General features: G+C 34.2%; 1 protein-coding gene across 3 annotated transcripts in view; it reads left to right on the top strand.

Moving 5' to 3' along the window:
• IFT88 (intraflagellar transport 88) overlaps positions 1-24468 on the top strand; it is a 110964-nt gene that overhangs the window by 44408 nt on the left and 42088 nt on the right. For all 3 annotated transcript variants that reach the window (XM_027835279.1, XM_027835278.1, XM_027835277.1), the window contains 7 exons: positions 2801-2987; positions 8975-9083; positions 10718-10868; positions 11459-11574; positions 14374-14426; positions 19720-19785; positions 21253-21359. In XM_027835279.1, coding sequence (XP_027691080.1) covers positions 2801-2987; positions 8975-9083; positions 10718-10868; positions 11459-11574; positions 14374-14426; positions 19720-19785; positions 21253-21359 — 789 coding nt within the window. The remainder of the gene's footprint in view (positions 1-2800; positions 2988-8974; positions 9084-10717; positions 10869-11458; positions 11575-14373; positions 14427-19719; positions 19786-21252; positions 21360-24468) is intronic.

The following is a 24468-nucleotide window of genomic DNA, read 5'->3' as shown; positions in this document are numbered from 1 at the left end:
ACACTGAATTTTCCTAAGCTATTAGAAAATAGTGTTATCTGTCAAGCCATAGATATGGAGGACAAACCACAGTGAAGCAATTTCAGTAGTATTAAAAATCCTAGAGAACAGAGAAAAACCAAATAATCTGAACCTCCCATTTCAAGAAAACACATTATTAAGAAACAGCATGACAATAAATTTTCTGAAAAGGACAGGGGAGAATAAAAGAAACTAAAATATAGCATTTATGAAAATTACATTGGATGAACCACGAACTTAACATTTGTCTGCCTAGAAATAATAAACATGTTGTATGAAGATGGCTATTTAAGAAGCAAATAGTTTTTTTTTTTAAAGTTGTCAGAGGGGACATTGATTTCAAGCCATTTTTTGACCAACAAGCAATCTTTCTATGCCTGAAAAATAAATATCTAAATCTACCAAGAGGAAATAGTTGCTAACAAAACATGAGAACATTTTAGAGCATTACATGAGCTAAATCACTAAAGGATTCAGAAGGGTATTTTAGATAAATAGAAAGGGGGGGAATCCTCAATAGATAAAATATGAGCACAATATATACTGGCATTTATAGTAGTATTAATTTTTATAGTAAACTTTAGATCCTGCTTTTTAATCCAACATTATGCCACTCACTGGAAGCACATTTAATCCATAAAGATTTAACACATTTAATCCATGAAGATTTAAAGTGAAAAGCTTATCTAAAGTTTACCATGCTACTTCCAAGTCTGAAACAGGGGAATGACATAATCTAACCCATTATTAATTTTAATCTAACCCATCTAGCATAGGTTGTATGTTGCACTTTACAGAGGAGAGAATGATTGGAGAGATGAAGCAATTCGTCCAAGGCCACAGGGTTTGAAATGTAAGGAGTAGGCTCTTTTAGCTGGAACAAAAACATTCTACACCTTAAAAGGAGCTGAGGCTTGAATCACTCATCTGTCATTCAGTGACTGGTCTGTAATTTACAGTCTTAGGGAATTGCCTGGACTCTCCAATATGTGTCAAAAGTAATACTTGAACCTACGTCTTCCTGACTTCACATGCCCAAAGGTGCCCATTGGGCTTTTCCAGCTAGCTGTTTCAGAGGCATATGAAGCTCAACTTGCTCAAAATAATCCATTATTTCTTCCCCCAGTTTCCTCTTCCTAACTTCCTCTTCCCTTCTGTTGAGGACACTCTCTCTCAATCTCTGTATCTAATCAGTTACTTGTTATACTTATAAAAGATCTCTTAGGTAGGTCTCCTTCTCTCTACTTACCCAGAACCTACTCTACATCAGTCCCTTATTACCACTCAGCTATTATAATAGCCTTCTACTTGATCTTCCTGATCTAATCTCTCCAATCTATCCATCACAGTAAAAAACAAAATAATTCTCCTAGTTCATGGATCTAACTATGTCACCCCTCCATTCAAACACCTTCAGTACCTCCCTATTCCGTCTTGGATAAAATAGCCTGACCTATAATCTGTCAACATCCTACTTTTCCAGCGTTATTTTACTCCCATTCATACACTCTGCATTCTAGCCCAACAGAACCCCTAACTTGATGCCTCCAACTCCTAACCTTTTTGTCTCCGCGTTTGCAAACACTCTCCTCTAGCTTCTTCCCTGGAATGTGTTTGCCTTCAAATTCAAACGTGCCCTTCTTCCTCAAGTATTCCTGTAGCACTTTAGACCCTTTAATTTCTCCCTCATCACTCTCTACCTTATATTATACTTGCTTGTAAACATGTCCCACACCTTTCCTTTCCCGGGAAGATGTAGGTTCCTTGAAGAAAGGGACTTGCGTTTTTCTTTTTCGTGTCCTTATTGCCTGTACATAGTAGGTGGGTCTTTAACAAATATTTTTTATTGAATTAACAGTTAAAATCTGATTTTTATAGAAACAAGGAATTTGAGTATTTTGAGGGGGAAATGGTTGAGAGAGGGCATGAAAGAAATTTATGGTGGTGATGTGAAGAATGGAATGAAGCAAAGATAGGCTGTGTGTTGGCCACATAAATGATTCCTAGGCCTTGGTCAAAGAATTTGGCAAGTGGATAGTGAGGTAGAGAATACACCTGCTTATTAGAGTAAGAAGAACTGGTATAATTTGTTTACCAACTTGATCTGGAGAATGCCAGTATGGTGAAATAATAAATGGCTAGAAATTTGAACAATAGGAAAGAAGTCATCTACATATAAATTATGTTATACCTAAAACCATGAAAGCCTCAGTAAGCTGTTTCCAAGGGAAGAGTTTCTTAAATATTTAATATTTTTTAATATTTTAAATATTGGTAAAAATAGATTCTAATTAGGGCTGTAGATTGATATCTTTGAAAAATGGAGTTATTAAGAATAATAAATGTAAATAGGTCATCATGGTTATAGGTATCATTATATCTGAAAAGGATAAATAGGTTTTTGTGAAAATTAAAATTATAGGGGCAGCTAGGTGGCGCAGTGACCTGGAGTCAGGAGGACTTCAGTTCAAATGAGACCTCGGATACATAACACTCCACTAGCTGTGTGACTCTGGGCAAGTTGCTTAACCCCAACTGCCTCACCCCCCCCTCAAAAAAAAGAAAATTACAATTATATATGATTGTACATGAATAACTTATATCAGATTGCGTGCCATCTTGGGGAGGGGCGAAGAGAGGGAGGGAGAAGAAAATTTGGAATTCAAAATCTTGTAAAAGTGAATGTTGAAAACTATGTTTGCATGTAATTGGAAAAAATAAAATATTAAGTGAGGAAAAAAAGAAAATTAAAATTATGTACTCTTTATATTTTATTTAGGAGAATGAATTTGCCAAAGCCAATAGCTATGCAGATTTAGCTGTGAACTCTGATAGATACAATCCATCGGCTCTCACTAATAAAGGAAATACTGTTTTTGCAAGTGGAGATTATGAGAAAGCAGCAGAATTTTATAAAGAAGCTCTGAGAAATGACTCTTCTTGTACTGAAGCACTTTATAATATTGGTAAGTGTAACAAGTTGAAAACTCCCATTAATCAGACTATCTGGGTAAGGTAGACTAGAGTAGTGGTGTCAAACTTAAATAGAGACCAATCTCTGCAGACTACATATTGACTTAAAATATCATAAATTAATATCATTTGGTGTTGTACTATATTTTTATTTATTTTGTTAAATATTTTCTAATTTTATTTTAATGTGGTTGGGATGGTGGGTGGCCTGGGATTTAACACTTCTTGGCTACAAAGGGAACCACAAAGGCAGCTATAGCCTTCTCTGATGAAGCACTCAATGAGCCTGAGAATTAGAATTACTTTACTAAGAAAAAGGGCCCTATTGTTGCCTAGAATTCAGGACTGGAATTGATGGTTGCATCTGAAATACAATGTGAACACAAGGGAGAATTCAGCATAAGTTTATCTACATCCTGATTCCAAGAATGGCATTTTATTTATTTATCCTTTTAAGGGTTTTTTTTTTTAATTTGTTTTAGACTAACAGACACCAAGTAAAATAAACATTTCTATTTACAAAGTAGTAAAGAAAAAGAGAGTTACTATTAAACTACTAATCTCTTTTACATAGAGCTTGCTTTTCCTTTTAAGTATATAATAAATTTGACAGATAATTTCCAAAGCTGTGCTGACTGTGTTTTCTTTTAGTCTTTCTTCCACTCTTTTGTGCATTTTTTAAAAAATGCCTTAATGCCTCTTTTCTTTCTTTGTCTTTTTTAAAGGACGCAACTCTGTTGCTACCAGCTTCTCCCTCTTGTCCACCTGCAATGGGAAAAACAACCCTTGTAACAAAAATGCATGGTCAAGCAAAACAAATTCCCACACTGGCCTTGTCTGAAAATATACATTTCATTCTGTGCCTCAAATCCATTACCTGTGTCAGGAAGTAGATAGCATGCTTCTTCATCAGTGCTTGAATTATAGTTAGTCATTGCATTGATCAGAAGTCTTAAATCTTTCAAAGTTGTTTTTCTTTACAACATTGTTGTTATTGTATAAATTGTTTTCCTGGTTTTACTCACATCACTCTGTATCAGTTCACACAAGCCTTTCTGGATTTCTCTGAAATTGTCCCTTTCGTGATTTCTTGTGGCATAATATTCTATTACATTCTTTATGGCATAATATTCTGTTACATTCATATGCCATAATTTGTTCCATCCTTTCCCAATTGATGGTCATCCCCTTAGTTTTTATCTCTTTGCTGTTAGAAAGAGCTGCTGTAAGTATTTTTTATTCCTCTTTCTTTAAATCTCTCTCTGGCAGAGGGCTAGTAGTGGCATTGCAAGGTCAAAGGATATGCATTATTTAAGTAAGTTTTGGGGCAAAGTTCCAAGTTACTTTCCAGAATGGCCAGGCCAGTTCACTACTCCATCAATGTTTCATTCAAATGGTTCAACATCAGAAAGTGATATGATTTTATCAGTGTAATAATATTAAAGAAAAGGCATTACCATCTGCATTCCTGTTGTACCCTAAGGACCATGCATCTTTCCATCTGACTTCCAGTTTGAGACCTTCTTGTTGTCTCCCTGTTAGAATGTGAGTTCCTTAAGAGCAGAGCGTGTCTTTTCTATTTTGATCCCCCATAGTTAGCACAGTCATCACTATATTTAGCATATAGTTAGTGCTTAATATTTCATTCATTCATGTGTTTGTTTTCCCATAGATCCTCCATTAATTGTGATTTTTCATTTTTGTCATCTTTGCCAGTTCATTGTGTAAGGTAGAACCTCAGAGTTGTTTTAATTTGCATTTTCCGGATTATTAGTGATTTGGAACATTTTTTTAATATGTTTATAGGAGCCTTAGATTTCTTGCCCTGACAATGACCTTTTCATATCCTTTGACCATTTATGTATTGGGGAATGGGTTTTATTAATAGATTTAAATCAGTTCCTGATATGTCTTAGTTATGAAATCTTTATCAGAAATTTAAGATTTTTTTCTCAGTTAACTTTTTTCTCCTTCAATTTTAACTGCAGTAGTTTCATTTGTACAAAAACTTTTAAATTTTATATAATTACAATTGTCCATTTTATCTTCTGTAATCTTTTTTTCTCCCTTGTTTGGTCATGAACTCTTCCCCTATCCATAGTTGCCGAAAGTATTTCATTCCTTGTTCCTCTAATTTGTTTATGATGTAACCTTGTATATTTTAGTCATGTTTCCATTTGGAGCTTATCTTATGATATAGTATTACATGTTGATCTAAATTTAACTTCTGCCAGATTGCTTTACAGTTTCTCCAACAGTTTTTCATGGAATAGTGAATCCTTACCCCAGTATATAGGGTCCTTGGATTTATCAAATACTATGCTACTATGTTTGCTTCTACATGTTGTATACTTAATCTGTTCCACTGATTGACCTCTTTGGTTTTTAACCAATACCAAGTAGTTTTGAGAATTATAATGGCTATTTGGTGATATAGTTTCAAATCTGATATAGCTAGGTTGTATTCCACACCCACTTCCTCTTTTATTATTTTCTTTGAGGTTCTCAACTTTTCATTCCTCTAAATGAATTTTTAAAATTACTTTTTCTGGTGCTAATAGTGTAATCCTTTTGGTTTGGTTGGTGTAACACTGAATAAGTAAATTAGTTTAGGTAGTATTGTCATTTTTATTATTTTGGAATGGCCTGCCCATGAGAAATTAATATTTCTCCAATTATTTTGGTCTATTTTTTTCTATGAAGCAGGAGTTCTTAACCTTTGTGTCATGGACCCTTTGGACAATCTGCTGAAACCTGTGGATCTCTTATCAGAATAATAATAATTTTAAATTAATAAAGTAATATTTATAGATTTACAAATGAAACCAATTTTATCGAAATCTCAAAAATTTTTTTAAGTTCACAGACCTCAGGTTAAGAACCCCTGATATAAAGAGTGTTTTGTAGTTTTAGTCCCATACTTCGAGTGTGTTTTGGTAGGTAGGCTACTAAATATACATCGTATAGTGATTTTGAATGGAATTTCTCTTTCTCTTCCTACTGGGTTTTGTTGGTAATAAAAAGAAATGCTGATCACTTTATGTAGGTTTATTTTGTATTCCACAACTTTGCTGAAGTTAGTGTTTCAACTAATTTCTAGTTGGTTTTTTTAGGGTACTTCAGGGAGACTGTCATATTATCTGAAAAAATAAATGTCAGTTTTGTTTCTACTTTGCCTAAGTTTATTCTCTCAACTTGTTTTTCCTGTCTTATTACTAGACCTAGCATTTTCAGAATTACATTACACATGTATCAAATAATAGTGGTGGTAATAGACATCATTCCTTGACCCCTGATCTTACTGGAAAGGTCCCTAGAGAATGCTCCATTACATGTATTGTTGGCTCTAGACTTTAGGTAGATACCATATAAAGGAAGGGGCCATGTAGTCCTTTTTCTGTTTTTAATAGAAATAGGTATTCAATTTTATCAAAAGTCTTTTTAGCATTGATTTATGCATTGTGATTTTTTTTGTTATTTTCATTATTTATACAGTCTGTTATGTTTATAATTCTCTTAACATAGACCCAACCCTATATCCCTGACATAAATCCTACCTGGTCAGAATGTACTAAAAATTTTTAAATATATTGTGTAGCCTCTTTGCTAATATTTCATTTATTATTTTTCATTAACACCATCAGTTTTTCATCAACATTCATTAGGGATATTGGTCTATTTTTTTTCTCACTTTGCTTTATATTTCCCTGGTTTGGGTACCAAACTATATCTGCATCATAGAAGGAGTTTGCTAAGATTTTTTCCATTTTCTTTTTGGTAAACAGTTTAACATTGAAATTAATTGTCCTTTGAATGTTTGATAGAATTCATCTGTAAATCCATCCAGTCGTGGGCTTTATTTCTCTTTGAGTAAATTTATAGCTTGTTCAGTTTCATTTTCTGATTTAGGGTTCTCTAAATAATCTATTTCTTCTGTTAATCAAGGTACTTTATATTATTGTAGATATTCATCCATTTCATCTAAGGCAGGTGTCAGCAAACTTTGGCTCGAGCGTCCAATCTGGCCCTCTACCTGTGAGCGAAGATACAATAAGTCTTTATTTTAAAATATAAAAACTATTCTTTTATTATTATTATTTGTCTCCTTAATACTATTTTATCAATTACATGTAAAGACAGTTTTCAACATACATTTTTGTAAAATTTTGAGTTCCAAATTTTTCTCCCTTCCTCCCCCTTCCCCAAGAAATCAAGCAGTCTGATATAGGTTATACATTTACATTCATGTTAATCAGATTTCCACATTAGTCATGTTGTGAAAGAAGAATCAGAACAAAAGGGAAAAACCATGAGAAAGAAAAAACAAAAAAAAGGGAAAATAGTATGCTTCGATCTGCATTCAGACTCCATAGTTCTTTCTGTAGATGTGGTTAGCATTTTCCATCACAAGCCTTTTGGAATTGTCTTGGAACTGAGAAGAGCTAACTCTGTTACAGTTAATCATCACACAATGTTGCTGTTTCTGTGTACAATGTTCTCCTGAATCAAAGGGTATACATACGTACATACATAGTTTGGTTGCCTTTTGGCAACTTAGACTATGAAGAGTCATGGAAATTGATATTCAATCCTAGTTGCAAGAGGGAGTCTCTGGAGTTTATTGAGCATCTAATCAATGCGTGGCATGATTAGATCTGCATTTTAGGAAGATCATTTTAGCAGCTATGTTATTGACAGTAGATGGGAGAGAGGAGAAATTTGAGTCAGAGAGACCATTTTGGAGGTTCAATGATTTCCGAGGGTCACATGGTAAGTTAATAGATTCCTTAGGCTTGGAGTATTTCTAGTTATTATTGTTAGACTCTTAGACATTGCCATACTGTGATTTCATATCTAGTTTCTTGAGGAGTTCATTCAGTGTCAGCCTAAAGTCTTCCTAGACATCAGGCAATAAGATCAGCAGTAGTTATGTCCTAAACAGTCTATCAGCATTGAAATGGTTTTCATTACATTTTAACTCAGCTTTGATGAACTTGTACAGAAATTGGATAATAAGAGGCTACTCACCTGGCTTTTGAATCATCAGCTCAAGGGGAAAACTGAAATAAAAGAAGCAAAAGAACCCTTTTATGGGTGCTTTAGTGGGTATTTAGAACATACAACTTAAATATAGGATGGGTGTGAAACTGCTGGTGAACAGTAACATTGTATTTCAACCTGAAATACAACCATTCAGAATGATGTAACTCAGGGGCAGCTAGGTGGCACAGTAGATAGAGCTCTTGAAGTCAGGAGGACCTGAATTCAAATCCGGCCTCAGACCAAATACTTTACACTTACTAGCTGTGTGACCCTGGGCAAGTCACTTAACCCCAATTGCCTAATTAAAAAAAATGCAGAATGATGTAACTGAACAAAAGAACAGGGGTGACAACAAAAACCAATTTTCAAGTTTGTTCAGGGAGAAAGAAACCATCATGTGTCTGTCTTGTCAGCTGTACCTTATATACAGAAATAGTCATCACCATTAGTAATGCAAATAGGAATACTGAATGTATATATGAATATATATTGAATATATATGCTGATTATATGTATGTATGTGTATATTAGTTGTTTAGTCATTTTTCAGTCATGTCTGACTATTTGTAACCACTTTTGGAGTTTTCTTGGCAAAGATACTGGAGTAGTTTGCCATTTCCTTCTCCAGCCCATTTTACAGATGAGGAAACTGAGGCAAACAGGGTTACGTGACTTGTCCAGGGTCACACAGCTAGTCAGTGTCTGAGGCTGGATTTGAACTCAGGAAGATGAGTGTTCCTGACTTCAGGGCCCAACACTATATCTAATGAACCATCTAGGTTGCACTACCTCTTATACACACACACACGTATGTGTGTACATGTGTATATGTATGTATGTATTTGAAAGTTGTCTGTATTGTAATTTATAAGTTTTAAACAAGCTAATTACTTATTGACATTATTTAATTTCATGCTTTTTTTTTTTTTATTTTTAGGTTTAACATATAAGAAGCTAAACCGCCTAGATGAGGCTTTGGATTGTTTCCTGAAACTTCATGCAATCCTACGGAACAGTGCCCAAGTTCTTTACCAAATAGCAAATGTGTATCTTATATAAGAAAATCAAGGGAGATGCTTAATTCAAATGGTGTTAGTTTAACTGAGTTGATGCTATGATGAAGTAAGTGATAGTTATAATGTACAAGGTATTCATAATTTTTAAGACAGGTTTAAAAATAGTAGAACAGATACTATTTGAGATATAACCAGTTCCCTAGAAGTAAATCAGACACTTTTGGAAACCCCAGTTACTCTTCATGGTCTCTGAGATATTATTTAGTAACTGAAATGATAACTTATTTAGTGCTATATAAATGCTAGCTATTGCTATAATTATTATCATAAAGATTGTTTGGGCAGTGTATTTTAAACTATTATGATAACTGATTAAAATATTCCCTGGTAGCTAAATATTAAAGCTTCTCTTTAATTTTTTTTCTCAAAAGATGAGGTCATACCTTGAGAATTAATTTATTCATTATTTCATTAAATATTTATTGAATATCAGTTATGTGCAATGTGCTATACTATGCTAGTCACCCTGACAGATACAAACAAAAGCATTCCTATTCTCATATGAATTTTGTCCATAACCCTTAGCTTTCTTAAAAGTTTTCTTCCTGTGGTTGGGAAAAACATCATTTGATCTTAATCCTTTTAAGCTCTTTGGAATACATTTACATCTGCCTCCTAACTTAAAAAGGCAATAAATAACAATAAACTTATACAAGGTTACAGAATTCACATAAGTTTACACAAATGTATGGTGCCATAAATTTTGTGTAAATATTCAGATATAAACATAGGATATAAGTACATAAGTAAGGTAGGATTAAAAATAACCAGTCTTGCTACATTTTATGCTTGATTTTGTCCAAAAATAAAATCTGTTTCAAATATATGATTCTTGTTTTCCCTTTTCCGTATCCTTTTCTAATGATTTTGTTTTCTTTTTTGTTCATATTATTTGTACATCCTCAGTGGTCAGTTCATAATCACTCTAATTACCTGTTCAGAAATTTAAGATACCATTTAGGATTTTTTTAAACTCTCCTCTTATATTCTAAATTTGGCATATAATGAAAAATCTGTGATCACTGAAGTACAGGGCACCTCTTTCTAATGTTTTGGTTTTGTGTAGGCATGTATAAAAATGAAATTCAAAAAGGAACATATATTAAGTACCCAAATGGCTTGTACTGTAATAGACACCGGGGAGATACAGAAGAATTAAAATACGTGGTCTCTAACCACTTGAGGAGCTAAATGAGGAAAAACATAGATGAGATTATCATAGGAATGCTCAATTTACATGCTGAAGGAAATAAAAACAATTTGTTGATTGAAGGGGATTATTCAGGGAAAGGCTTTGTGAAGGAAGGGAGTTTAAATAACATACTACTACAGATTTTTAAAAATACTTTTGTGGGGGCAGCTAGGTGGTGCAGTGGATAGACAACTGGCCCTGGATTCAGGAGTCTCTGAGTTCAAATCCAGCCTCAGACACATAACACTTACTAGCTGTGTGATCCTGGGCAAGTCACTTAACCCCATTGCCCAACCAAAAAAAAAAACCAAAAAATTTTTTTTGTGAAATGTTGCTGTTATAGTATGTTCATTAATTGAATTTAGTCTATGAATCACCAAGCATTTATTATCCTTAACTAAAATTACTGAAGATATGAAATAATGGAAGATCCTAACCAGTCGATTGAGTGGTTGATGCAGTTGATCAGCTTGGTTCCAACTGATTCTCGTGCCTTATCTAAACTAGGAGAACTATATGATAATGAAGGCGATAAATCCCAAGCTTTTCAGTATTACTATGAGGTACCTATACCATTTTTACTGGTGTTTAAAGGTATTTTATAGAATTTATAAGAATAAAGTTATAAAGAAGGCATAATTAGTAAATTTAGGAAATGTTTAAAGTACATTTTAAAAGTAACTTTGATTTCTTATACATTAGAATTTTGGAAAAAGTTCTGTTTACAGACAAATTTTAATGAGAAGGAAGTACAATTTATAGGACAAACTCATTTTTGTCTTGAAGCATGATTTTCCCATCTTGTTTATCACTCATTGTTCTTTTTATTCTATTAAAAGTAATATTTGGATTTGGGTTGTATGTTCTTTTGTTCTTTTGAAACAATACAATTCATTGCATTAAAGTGATTTATGTAATTGAAAATATGACAGTTTCACTTCAGTTAACTCTTTTAAAAATCAGTTTTGCAATTCCCAAACTTGCAGAATGTACTCTATGAGTTAGTATATAAATAAACTGCTTTCATTCATGTGTTACAGATTTCTGGCATCAGGAGAATTAATAACTTAAATGAATAAGATATTTGAGAACTAAAAGAAGTATGTTGTTTATCATCAAAATTATGTTCTTTTCATCTTTCATATTTTGTCAGTCATATCGGTATTTCCCTTCTAACATCGAGGTCATTGAGTGGCTTGGAGCCTATTACATTGACACCCAGTTTTGTGAAAAAGCCATTAAATACTTTGAAAGAGCCGCTCTTATTCAGTAAGTTATGATTGTTATTTTATGTCTTGTGTTGAGATATTTGCCCCCTTAAATAATATGTAGGAGACATTATAAATTATGTGTCAGGTATTAGAACATTTATGGCTTTGGATAATATTTCCATTTTTCCTCTGTGTCTCATTTTACTTAGTTACCATTATGGTGGGGAAAAATGTAAAATATTTATTAATTAAAAACATATCTCATGATAGAACTTTCTAAAAGGATTATTAAACCAAAAGCTTTTCAGGATTTGTCCTCCAGCTGTTTCCTTATTCACATCAATTAATCAACAAATATGTAGCCAAGTGTTGTTCTTTACCTTTCCTTGTATCCTCAGTGCTTAGCACAGTGCCTGACACATGGTAAATGTTTAATAAATGCTTGCTGACTGACTGTGTAAGGTTCCAGCACTTCTAGGACTAAGTGTCATTTCAGAAAAATATATCAAATAATAACTAAAGAAATTGTTTATTTTAATGATTCACACTGTAGCAATCCCAGCTGGGATAGTTGTATTCTTTGTGGAACCTTGAGAAGGTCACTTAATCCGTCTGAGGCCCAGTTCTCTCATTTGTGAAAGGAGAGGTGAACTAGGTGTTCTTCTGAGTTCCCTTCCACCCCATATCTCAGCTTTCCTGATCCTTTTGGTGCTTCAGTAACTGTAACCCTCTGAGACAGAATCACATCATGACACACACATCCCTATGCAATGATATATAATAACAAGGTTTCAACTCATTCCAACTCCCACTGTCATTAAGGTATATATAAATAGGAAAGATAAAAAAACACATTAAGATTTCCATCTTTCTTTCTTCATTTTTTTTTGTTTCTTTTTTTATTGTTTCAAGGAGCACTTACAAAGTAGCACACATTTCTCTAGCCTCCATCTTCTCTAGGACAGAAGTTGATGTGTACTTTGTGCACATATAGGTGTTCATCTGGGCAGAAATACTAACATTACCCACTCTCTATAAGATACTTCAGAATATTCCCTGTCTTCACATTTCTTTAAAGGTAGATTCTCAGGCCTTTGCCTGCTTGGGTAACATATGTGTCTAACTGCTATAGTGCACTTTATGTTAGCCATGCTTTTTATGTTGTAGATGACCTCTTAAATGATACTTAATTGATTTATTGGCCAGGTTTCATTTTTTTCCTAAGACAAGATAAAACCATCAGCTCAATTGCCTTTAATTGACAGCATATTCTTGTCATGTCCATGTAAATCAGTCAACAAGCAGAAATTATGTTTATGTAAATAGATCTACCTATCTTGTACCTCCTAACTGCTGACCGTGTATATCTACCTGGCTTCTTGGATCTCATTAGGTCATAGATGTTTGTTCTATTCTCACAAGGCTACTTTACTAACTTTAGGGAATTAACGTGTTTCATCCTGTAGATGCAAAACCACACCCAAACTTACAAACTGCTCTGATGTCTATTTTTTGCAAGTTAAACTGACTTGCCTAGGGTTACACAGCGCTCTATCCACTATACCACCCAAGATCTTTGTTCTTTAGTTTCTTCACCTCCCATGACCTATTCCTTCATCCCACCTCAATAACAAACAGGGGCTATCACACTCTTGTTCTCATCATCACTCCCAAGTGTTCCACGTGATCAAGAATTCTGAAATTCCTTTATCCAGCCATAATCTCCTGTCATTCTGTATCTTCTTATGCCTCAAACTAAATTTCTTTTTCATCCCTCTGCCTTTCAGTTGTCTCTTAGGCCATCACCCCTTCCCTCGCTTCACTTTCCTCCCTGCCCAATCCTCATCCAATTGTTAAGCAATTCAACAACACCCTGTCCTGTACTCTTAAATCTCTTGCCCTTTTTTCTTCTCACCACTAATGCCTTGACCAATCCCCATACCTGGATCACAACCAACACCTGCTTGCTCCACGAATACTCATGCTGCTGAACTGTTTTGGGAGAAGTCATATGACCATGCTGACTGGGTCTTCTTCAGACTTTTAAACCTAATTTCAACTGAGTCCTCACTGCAAGGAAGGCAATCCTTTTACTATAATTAATTCTCTGTTACATTCCCCATATTGGCAATTGTAGGATGTCTTTTCTCTCTTCAAACCTTCCATACCACCCCTAACCAGAGCCTCCCAGCAAAAGGTCTTTCTTCATCCTTTACTGAGAAGATGGAGGCCAGTAACCTTGAGCTGCCTAGTCTACATCTTAAAACCCCTTGACATGATCTCCTGTTCTTCTTTTACTTCATTCTCTGATGAAGATATGACTCTTCTCCTCAACAAGGAAAAACCTTCTACTTGTATTCTTGATCCTGTCTCAGCTGGCGGGTTGCCTCCACAATCATCTCCTCTCTCTCTTTAATCTTCATTTCCCCATCAACCAGCTACACATAGGCTTAGTTTTCCTGTATCCTTTAAAAAAACAACCTCACTTAACTCAAACAGCATCTCAAATTATTGCCCTTTATTTCTTCTCCCTTTCTCAGCCAAAACTACTAGAAAATTTGGTCATTCCTTTTTTCTCACTCCTCACTTCCATACAGGGACTGTTTCATGTTTAGTTTTGAATGTCTAACATTTAGCACAGTGCCCAGCACATAGCAAATATTTGATAAATGCTTGTTAATTGAATGATCAACTTTAAATGCCAGGCTGAGGATTTTCTGTTTTATACTAGAGGCAATCTGGAGGTTTGGAAAATACCATGTAATAAATGGTTCATGGATAGACTTATCCATGGATTTCACAGATTATTTTTAATTTGTTTTAGTACCAATCAAATGATGTTTTATTCTCTTAACAGGCCTACTCAAGTGAAATGGCAGCTAATGGTAGCTAGTTGCTATAGAAGAAGTGGTAAGTAGTCAAAAAAAACTCTACCCTTGTTCATTTTAAAAATCAGAATACACTTTTAAAAATGTATTTGATCTAATTTACACTTATTTTTGTGTAAGTTATACATAAGTAGGGGAATATAAATACATAATAGCTCACATAAATAAAAACATAGTTCACAAATTCCTATTAAACACAATTTTGAAGTACTACAGATCAATGCAGATCAGTCAACATAATCATATGTTGTAAATGACCCATTCATTTCAATTCAGTTAAATTCAACAAGAATTTATTAAGGACCTGTTGTGTGCCAAGCACTGTGCTAAATACTAGAGATATAAAAGCAAAAATGAAACTGTCCCTGTACTCAAGGAGCTTACATTCTACTTGGAAGGTAAACAACATTTACACAGATAGATAATTAAAATATTTGTGCAATGTAATTATAAAGTGATTTCTGGGCTTGGAAGGAAAAAATCTCTAGGTGAATAGATAGGATATAAAGGTTCTATGTAGGAGGTGTCACTTAAACTGACCCTTGAAAAGAGTTAGGGATCCTAAGAGTTGTGGAGGGGAAGAGTAAAGCAGTCCAGGTGTAGATGCAGATAAAGCCCTCTTCTCCCTCACTCTTTTAGAAATATGTAGAAAGTCTTTTAAAATTATCCTAATCTAATCTGATACCTTGGGACTAATCTGAAAGAGAAATCTTATCAGTCTTTAACTATCACTTCCAAAACAAGTTCTTATTTCCCTCTCCTTTAGGGGAGGATTACTAGGAAGTAATCCTCACTTTTGAAGTGCAGTAATTAGGGTGGTAACCTGACCAGAATCAGGGTGATTGATTTACCTTGCCAGGTTAGGATAATGATCAGACTAAAAGATTCAGAGAAGCATCTGAAAAGCTTAGCACAGTGCTCAGCACTTTGTAGGCACTTAATAAATGTTTATTGATTGATTCATTGGAAACGGGCTTCCTTGAAAGAGGTCAAAGAGGGATTAAATGGATTTTAAGAAAATGATTCTCCAAAGGTATGCTGAGAGTTAAGTGACTGTTGTTGAATTTGATGAAGCAGATTGGTACCTGAACTCTTAAATAAGCTTTGGAACCTTGCTTAGTCTTGACTGTGAAATATTCCTTGTTCAAGGATCTATAAACTAGAACTTCAAAATCACTTGTGTTGCAGAGATGTCTGACAGCACAAAGAGACAATTTGGACATTTTTCACTAAGCTGAAAAATGCTTAGATTAGAATAATCGTTCATTAATAAAAATTGGTTCTGGCATTCTTTTTTCATATTTTTAATTAATTTATTTATTTTTAGTTTTCACATTCACTTCCTTAAGATTTTGAGTTTCAAATTTTCTCCCTTGCCCTCGCTCTCTCCCCCCTCCCCAAGATGGCATGTAATCTGATATAGGCTCTACGTATACATTCATATTAAACATATTTTCATATTAGTCATGTTATAAAGACGAATTAGAACCAATGGGAGGAACCATGAGAAAGAAGAAACAGAACAAAACAACAACAAAAAAAAGAGCAAATAGTATGTTTCCCTCTGCATTCAGACTGTGTAGTTCTTTCTCTGGATGTGGATAGCATTTTCCATCATGAGTCTTTTGGAGTTGTCTTAGATCCTTGCATTGCTGAGAAGAGCTAAGTCCATCAAAGTCAGTTATCCCATGGTGTGACTGTTACTGTGTACAATATTCTCCTGGTTCTACTAACTTCACTCAGCATCAGTTCATGTAAGTCCTTCCACTTTTTTTCTGAAGTCCTCCTGCTCATCATTTCTTATAGCACAATAGTATTGCATTACATTGATATACCACAACTTGTTCAGCCATTCCTCAATTCAATTCTTTACCACCACAAAAAGAGCTGCTATAATATTTTTGTACATGTGAGTCCTTTTCCCATTTTTATGATCCCTTTGGGAAACAGACCTAGAAGTGGTATTGCTGAGTCAAAGGGTATGCACAGTTTTATAACCCTTTGGGCATAATTCCAAATTGCTCTCCAGAATGGCTGGATAAGCTCAAAACTCCACCAACAATGCATTAGTGTGCCAGTTTTCCCTCATCTTCTCCAACATTTATCATTTTCCTGTTTTGTCATGTTAGCCAATCTGATAGGTGTGATGTGGTACCTCAGAGTTGTTTTAATTTGCATTTCTTTAATCAATAGTTATTTAGAGCATTTTTTTCTTATAGCTTTAATTTCTTCATCTGAAGAAATATCCTTTGACCATTTATCAATTGGGGAATGACTTGTATTCTTACAAATTTGACTCAGTTCTCTATATATTTTAGAAATGAGGCCTTTATCAGAGACACTGACTGTCTCTGTTTCCCAGCTTTCTGCTTCCCTTCTAATCTTAGCTGCGTTGGCTTTGTGCAAAAACTTTTCTATTTAATGTAATCAAAATCATCCATTTTGCTTTTCATAATGTTCTCTATCTCTTGTTTGGTCATAAGTGCTTCCCTTCTCCATAAATCTGACAAGTAAACTATAACTTGCTCTCCTAGTTTGCTTATAGTATTAGCTTTTATATCTGAATCATGTATCCATATTGACTTTATCTTGGTATATGGTGTAAGATGATGGTCTATGCCTAGTCTATGCCATACTATTTTCCAGTTTTCCCAGCAGTTTTTGTTAAATAGTGAGTTCTTATCCCAGAAGCTGGAGTCTTTGGGTTTATCAAATAGTTGATTGCTATCGTCATTGACTGTTTTGTCTTGTGTACCTAACCTATTCCACTGATCCACCAGTCTATTTCTTAGTCCATACCAAGTAGTTTTGATGTTTACTGCTTTATGATACAATTTAAGATCTGGTACAGCTAGGCCACCTTCCCTTGCATTTCTTTTCATTGATTCCTTTGATATTCTGGACCTTTTGTTCTTCCAGATGAATTTTGTTATTATTTTTCCTAGCTCTCAAAATAATTTTTATTAGTTTGATTGGCATGGCACTGAATAAGTAAATTAATTTAGGTAGAATTGTCTAGTATTCTTATACCTACAGCACAGTATGCCACTGAATTTTTTTTTCAACACTGGCCAGTGCAAATATAATTTGATAAATGCTAATTAACTGATAAATGCATAGCCATGAGACATGGAATAATGTGCTTGTGTAGTCATCCAACAAACACCTATTAAGCACCTACTATGTGCCAGGCACTGTGTTAAGTGCTAAGAATAAAAAGAAAATGGGGGGGGGGGGAGTGGTTCCTGCTGTCAAGAAGCTTGCAGTCTAATGGAAGAGACAATACCTAGAGAGCTGGGTACAGACAATCTACATACAGGGTAAACTGGAGTTAATCAACAGGAGGAAGGCACTAGCCCAAAGAGGTTTGGGAGAAAGTTTCTTGTAGAATGTAGGATTTTAGCTCAGTCTTTAAGGCAGCTAGTAAAGTCAGGAGGTGAAGATGAGAAGGAAGGGAGTTCCAGGTATGGGGACTGTGTGGAAAAACTGAATTACGGTGGAGAAAAATTTCGTGAATTAAAATGTCTAAGAAAAGCTGGAAATATATAAGTTCACAGTTACTTTTTGTTACTTTTTGATAGTGTTGGACATTTGCTCTGTGGTTTCGGGTTCCAGATTCCTTTCTGGTTGCATGACACTAGCCTAGCCAAAAAGAAAAGAGAGCGAGAAAGAGAGAGAGAGGGAGAGAGTATGTGTACTTTTAAGAATCAAAAGCTACAAAAATACTAAAAACCTGTTGGTATGTAGGTTTTTCACGGTCAGCAATTCTTCACATAATGAACTTGGTGGGGTAAAAAAAAGCCAGCCTGGGTTCCTGCAGACAGTAAGAGTTAGAGCTAGAAGAATATGCTAATTTCCGCAAGCCCCAGAATGTGATAGAAACTGCTTACTAAGATTCGTGATTGACCTAATAATCCCTTGAGGAAGAAGAAAGTGGATGAAAAAATATTTGTGCCCATACTGTCACACAGTTGAAATATCAGTTAGTACATTAACACCTATATGTTGGAACAGTCTCTGAAGATGGACAAGGAGCAGGACCCAGAAGAGCGGCACGGGAAGGCTCTACACCAGAATATCAGACTCCTTCCTCAGAGTTGCCTGAACCAGATTAAAACCTAATTGGAAAATGTTTCAAAATACAAAAAATACAATCCAACATAGATAGTGTTAATTTGTGTCTTTCTAAGTCAATACACATCCTCAGGAATCCATTTCTAGTTAAGTTCAACACCACTGATGTAGAGTGAGAGGACAAGGTCTCAGACTGACTCTGATGCTTCCTACCCTAGTGACCTTAAGCATTTAACCTCCCTGGGCCTTAGTTTCCTTATCGATAAAAGGAGGGGGTTGGAGTAGAGGGCCTCCGAGGGCCCTTCCTACTTTAAATGTTGGATGCTGTGGTGTAGGATCCCATGGCTGGGAGGCCAGGAACAGGGTCTCTTGTGCTTGGGATACTACAGTTGCAGAGTATTTTCAGCAGTTCCTAGCTGCTTCCTAGTCAAGAAGTAGATATACTCACAGTGCTGCTGTATGGCTGCACATTTTAGAACATCACAGCCCCTGAGGAATTGAACATGCAGAAAAGCACAGTGGATTGCCCTTTAAATTACTCTAGAATTATTTTTACTCTGGACTTATTTATATGTACTCATATATGCACTTGTTTCCTCCTCCAATAGAATGTAAGCTCCTTGAGGGTAAGAAATAATTTCATTTTTGTCCTTGTATCACCAGCACCTAACACAGTACTTAACACATAACATGAGCTTAATAAATGTTTGTTTATTGATTAATTGAAGTAGGCCACAGCATGTTTCTAAAGACAATGTGTTCTCAAGAAGTAGTGTAAGATAGGTCATCTAGGAAATGTATGCTCTGAAAAGCAGATGGTCCAGTCACATAGGGCGGATAAACATCCCAAGCTCTGTTTTGGTATCCCCAAATGTATCACCTCAAAGAAGGCCTTCGACATCTTTAGTGGATACTTTGTGGAGGATTATCTGTGGGAGATCATGGAGAAGGATCTCCAGAATGAGAAGGCATGAATGGATCTTGATCTTCAGTGGTGCAAGGGGTCCTCACATTCATGAGGATACAGAACCACTGAAATATTAAAAGTATTACTGTAGTTAAAATTTTTTTTTCAAAATTTGCTTGTCCAAAAATTTTTTTACTCAAAATGAGCATTTTGCTTGTGATAAATATGAAACTTTCATATCAGACTGTTAGAAGTTACAGTATCTTGCATAGGAATTAAGATCATTCAAGACTGGTTCATGTCTGAAACTAAATACTTCTGTGTTTATTTACAGGTAACTACCAAAAAGCTTTAGATACTTATAAGGAGATTCACAGAAAATTTCCAGAAAATGTTGAATGTAAGTGGTACTATATATTGTAGCTTTCAAAATATAGGCTTCCATATTTTCACTTCTATTGCATATATACTGCATTTGCTAAACTATATACTAAATTACATATATATATATACACACACATATATACATACGTACATACAAATCAAACATAGCAATTACATGTGTGAATACCTTTTGGCTTATACCCAGACTTTAATTTGGAGTAGAAATATATTTTATGGGAGCTTTTAGGGTTGAGAAAAATTGGCTACATAAATACACATTATTATGTAACTGAATAATATGTAGATTAAAATTTACTACTTAAGTTTCATATACAGTAAACAAATATGATTTGTTTTATGGCACATTGGGTTAAATTTCAAGGTTTTGTCTAAATTTCTAGTCCTAAGTACAACCTTTATTTTGTTTTTGCTCAACTTAATTTATAAGAATTATAACATTGTCTAGAATTTTCTGGAAGTTTAGTGTGATTGTTGAAACTGAATATATTATTAATTATTAAAACAATATATTTTTTATTTTTTTAAAAAACCATGTGCTACTACATCCATCACATATCTTTAACTTCATAATGAAGCCTTTAAAAGTTTTGAAAATTATTTGTATTTAGAATTTTGTTGGTTTTCACATCACATGAGATTTTAATAGCTACTTTAATTAAAATAGTACTTAAACTATGTATGTTTGTAGAGATTTTAAGTTTTGTTTTTGCTTTTGAAAAGTTGCATTGAGATGTATTGACCTAGATGATGAAAATAACCTGCTTAAATCTGATGAAAATATACATTTGAATCATAATTCTATACCATTATCTGGGGATTGTGTGATATTTTATATTGCTTCTAATCTAACATAGTGCTATAATTAAAATGTTAGTATTCAGTGAATCTTCACAAATGTAATACTACAGAGGTATAACTAGAAAGTTATGATTTTTTTAGATATAGTTCTTACAAAGTTCAGTCTTTTTTTCAGGTTTAGAATTTTCTTGATTCTTTAATAATCACATTTTTAATTAGGAAATTTTGGAAAATACAATGGCAAAAGTGTTTTTGATACTGAGAATCTTATACTATACTGAAATGTTATAGGCACAGGGAAGATCTTTTTTGCAATTTCAGAAGTGAAATAATCAAAATTTGTCATTTTTCTTATTTACTTCAATGCTTAGAAAAACTGTTTGAAATGTACTGTCCACAATAGGCAATGATTTCTAGTCCACTTTCAAGGACATACATTTTTGCTATTTTTTCTAGTAGTGATGGCGGGTTGCGCTGACCTATACATATTCACTTACTTGGTATCCCTTAGAATAAATACCTTATATATCTCTTTTCATATGTTGCAATTACATTGTAAAAGGAAGAATGTACTATTTATTAGAAATATTACTGATTAAATACTTTGTGTTTTCAAATGTTCTAAATAAAATGCTTTACTGAATATATTTTTAATACCCTTTAGGTCTACGCTTCTTAGTTCGTCTCTGCACAGATATTGGACTAAAAGAAGTTCAAGAATATGCAACAAAACTCAAGAGGTTGGAAAAAATGAAGGAAATAAGGGAACAGGTATCTCAAGTGGGACAAAACCTGATGTCTGTTAATTTTCAGAATGTCAGTCTCTTATAGTTTAGGTGAGGGGATTTTGGAAGCATCTAGATAGACGCATGTCAAAAACAAAGCTAAAATAATTTTTTTGCCTTGGCAAAATAGGCAAGAGTAACCAAAAATTATGCCATAAATGTGATTCCTTCAAGAGTAAGTTAAATGAGTGAGCTTATGTTTTAAACAAAGAAATAATTTTCTTCATGAAATAACTTGCAGGCTCTACTCAAAAAATCAGACATTGAACCTATATAGAAAGTAAAATCTTAATTGGACAGACTTATGGCCCATGGGAAGTAAGGGACAATTACTGACTTGTGTATATATATTACTAATACTTTTTTCCCTCTAACTTATTATATAGCATAGCATAGATCTGTAAATGTTATTAATATGCATGAAGCACTTTTAAAGATACACACACATATGTATTACAAAAGAATGTATGTGTGTACGTGTGTATATATTGTGTGTGTATATATGTAGATATAGATATATAAACTTAAATAGTACCAAAATTCTTAATTTTTACTTCATCTAAATATTACTGGGCTCTCTTAAGATTAACAAACCTAGAGACCTGAGCATTCTTGTAAGTTATTTTATCTGGTTGTTGTATAGATCTTTCTTGAAAAGAATGAAAATGCTTAATGCATGTATATTTCTATATGAAGTGAAAATGTGATTTTAGATATTTAATTTTTCATATAATTTATTGAAAATTGTATCATTCTGTATTTTTAGGGATTAGATAATTATAATAGTCTTGAAGATTAATTTTAATAATATGGAATTGCAAGATTTATTATTTTTGGTTGGAGAGTAGGGAGTACTCTAAATTTTATATTTCCTTAAGACGGTTTGATTATATTGTCTTGTTTTTAAATATGCCTGATTATTCTATTCTTTTTGAGTACACTAATTTCCAAAGGGTTATGAGCACTTTACCCAAATCCTATAAACATCAAATATCAAATGAGATTGTCGTAGGTAGCTGCTGGAAAAGACTAACCAGGCACTAAAAGCTGCCATTCTGATTTTGTCTGTTGAGAAAAGATGTGAATTCCAAACTTGTGAAAACTCCAAGGAAGTTCTTGAACATTTTTATCTGGTTACTATTATATTTCCTAGCTGCTTCATGACCATGAATAAGAAGAGGCTCAAATGCATAAAACTTTGTGAGCCAGAATCATAAGTGCAAAAGTGAGAAATAAGTACAAAATCCAGTAGAAATATTAGAACATATATGATCTGTTTCTCATATAGTGTGTATATTTCTTTTAGTTTGTAACCTTAGATACACTGATAAATTATATGTTTGCTATTCTCCTCATGACCTGAGGTATAGTCTTATTTTGGAATATGAAACTGCATATTCCATAATTTTCTTGGAACTTACATGCAGGACCTATATGATTCCTAATCTGGTCTAGACATTAAGCATTATCTTAATATAATCTAGCCAGACTGAAGGAAGGAAAGGAGGAAACAGTTATTAAGTGTTTACTATATGCCAGGTACTGTACTAAGCACCGGGGATATAAAAACAAGCAAAAAGAAAAACAGTCCCTACTCTCAACGTGGTTATATTCAAATAGGGGAAGACATCACACAAAAGAAGGTAGGAGAATGAAGGTCCCCAATATGGGGTCATGGTTTTGAAGTTAGGAAGTCAGGAGGAGAGTCAGGAGAAAAATAAAGACTGGCTTGGACCCCTCTACAAAATGGAGGTCCCAGTGGGAGCTCACTAGTGGGAGAAGGGAATGGGCCTTGAAGATCAATATTCCAGTTAAGAAAGCCTCTGAGGTAGTTGAATGTTCTAGAAGGAGGAGGCCTCAGGCACTGAGAAAAGTTCCAAGAAGAGACAGCAGGAAAGGCATAGTTTTGAGGTCAAATTTAGGTTCTCTGTATCTACTCTCATATTCTGATTAAAGGCCTTCTTTGTGAATAAAAACTGAAAAAAATCTATAAACTATTCTTTAAATTTACTATGAAAAACAAATTAACTTGCCCTAAAAGTTGGATTTTATGTCATGTTTTGTTTTATTTTTTTTTGCTTCAGGAATCTATTAAATGCCACATGTGAAATGTGCAAGATTGTGGTGTACATTTCCCTTCCTCAAAGAAAGATAATATCATGCTATGGGTAGTTTATAGTATTATGTGTGTTTTAGTACCTTTTTTTTTGGTTTGGACTTGTGATTTCATAGGTGAAGGGTATTTAAAATATGGCAACCCCCTCCACCAGTGAAGACTGGCAACTTTTTTGTTAAGTGACAATTTTAGAGAGTTGCGTGGAGTATTGAGAGCTTCAAGTGACTTTCCCATAGTCATACAGCCATCGTGTTCTAAAACTGATGATTCATGTATGTGTCCTAAATTTGAAGTTACCATTCCAAAGGCTGGAAATCATCCCCCCACATTTAGCAAAGGCTGTATATATTGATAACTATCTGGTGAATGTTACCACTATGCCACTGAAAGGAGAAAGCAAAACCAGATGCACAACTCAGGTATATTCCACTGGGGTTTATTTAAGGTTATGTTATGACCAGCCAGATCTCAAATGGATAGTTAGGATGGGGAATATGACTGCTGCCAGTGTCCTCATATTTGCTTTCAAGTGAGAGTCACCCTCCTCTGGGCCTGTAGAATTTTTAGTCCTTCACTAGCCAACAACATGCCAGTAAAATCCCCATTATCCTTGTAAGGTGATATTTTTGGCAATACGACAATTTGAGACTGAAATGCTGTTGTTTATAGCTATATTTTTAAAAACCCATTTCCGATACCACTTTCTTTTTTAAATACGTTTTTGAGGTCTTTGTTTTTATATCTCTTACATTTCCCAATTTATCCCTCCTCTTTCACCCCTGCCCTCTCCCTTATGAAAAAAGAGTAAAAAGGAGGAAGGAATTCAGGAAAACTAAAATATCAACAAAGTTCAAGGTTATATTCAGTGCTGCACATCCACTAAGCCACCCTCACCCCAACCCCATAGCTATGCAAAGAAGCTTGGGGGGAGGTAACTTTTCTTATCTCATCTTTAGGGCCAAACTTGGTCTTTGTAATT

Source organism: Vombatus ursinus, unplaced genomic scaffold (genome assembly GCF_900497805.2).
Source record: "Vombatus ursinus unplaced genomic scaffold, bare-nosed wombat genome assembly UNPS02014813.1, whole genome shotgun sequence".
NCBI lineage: Eukaryota > Metazoa > Chordata > Mammalia > Diprotodontia > Vombatidae > Vombatus > Vombatus ursinus.
This window is presented reverse-complemented; position numbering and strand designations above follow the sequence as displayed.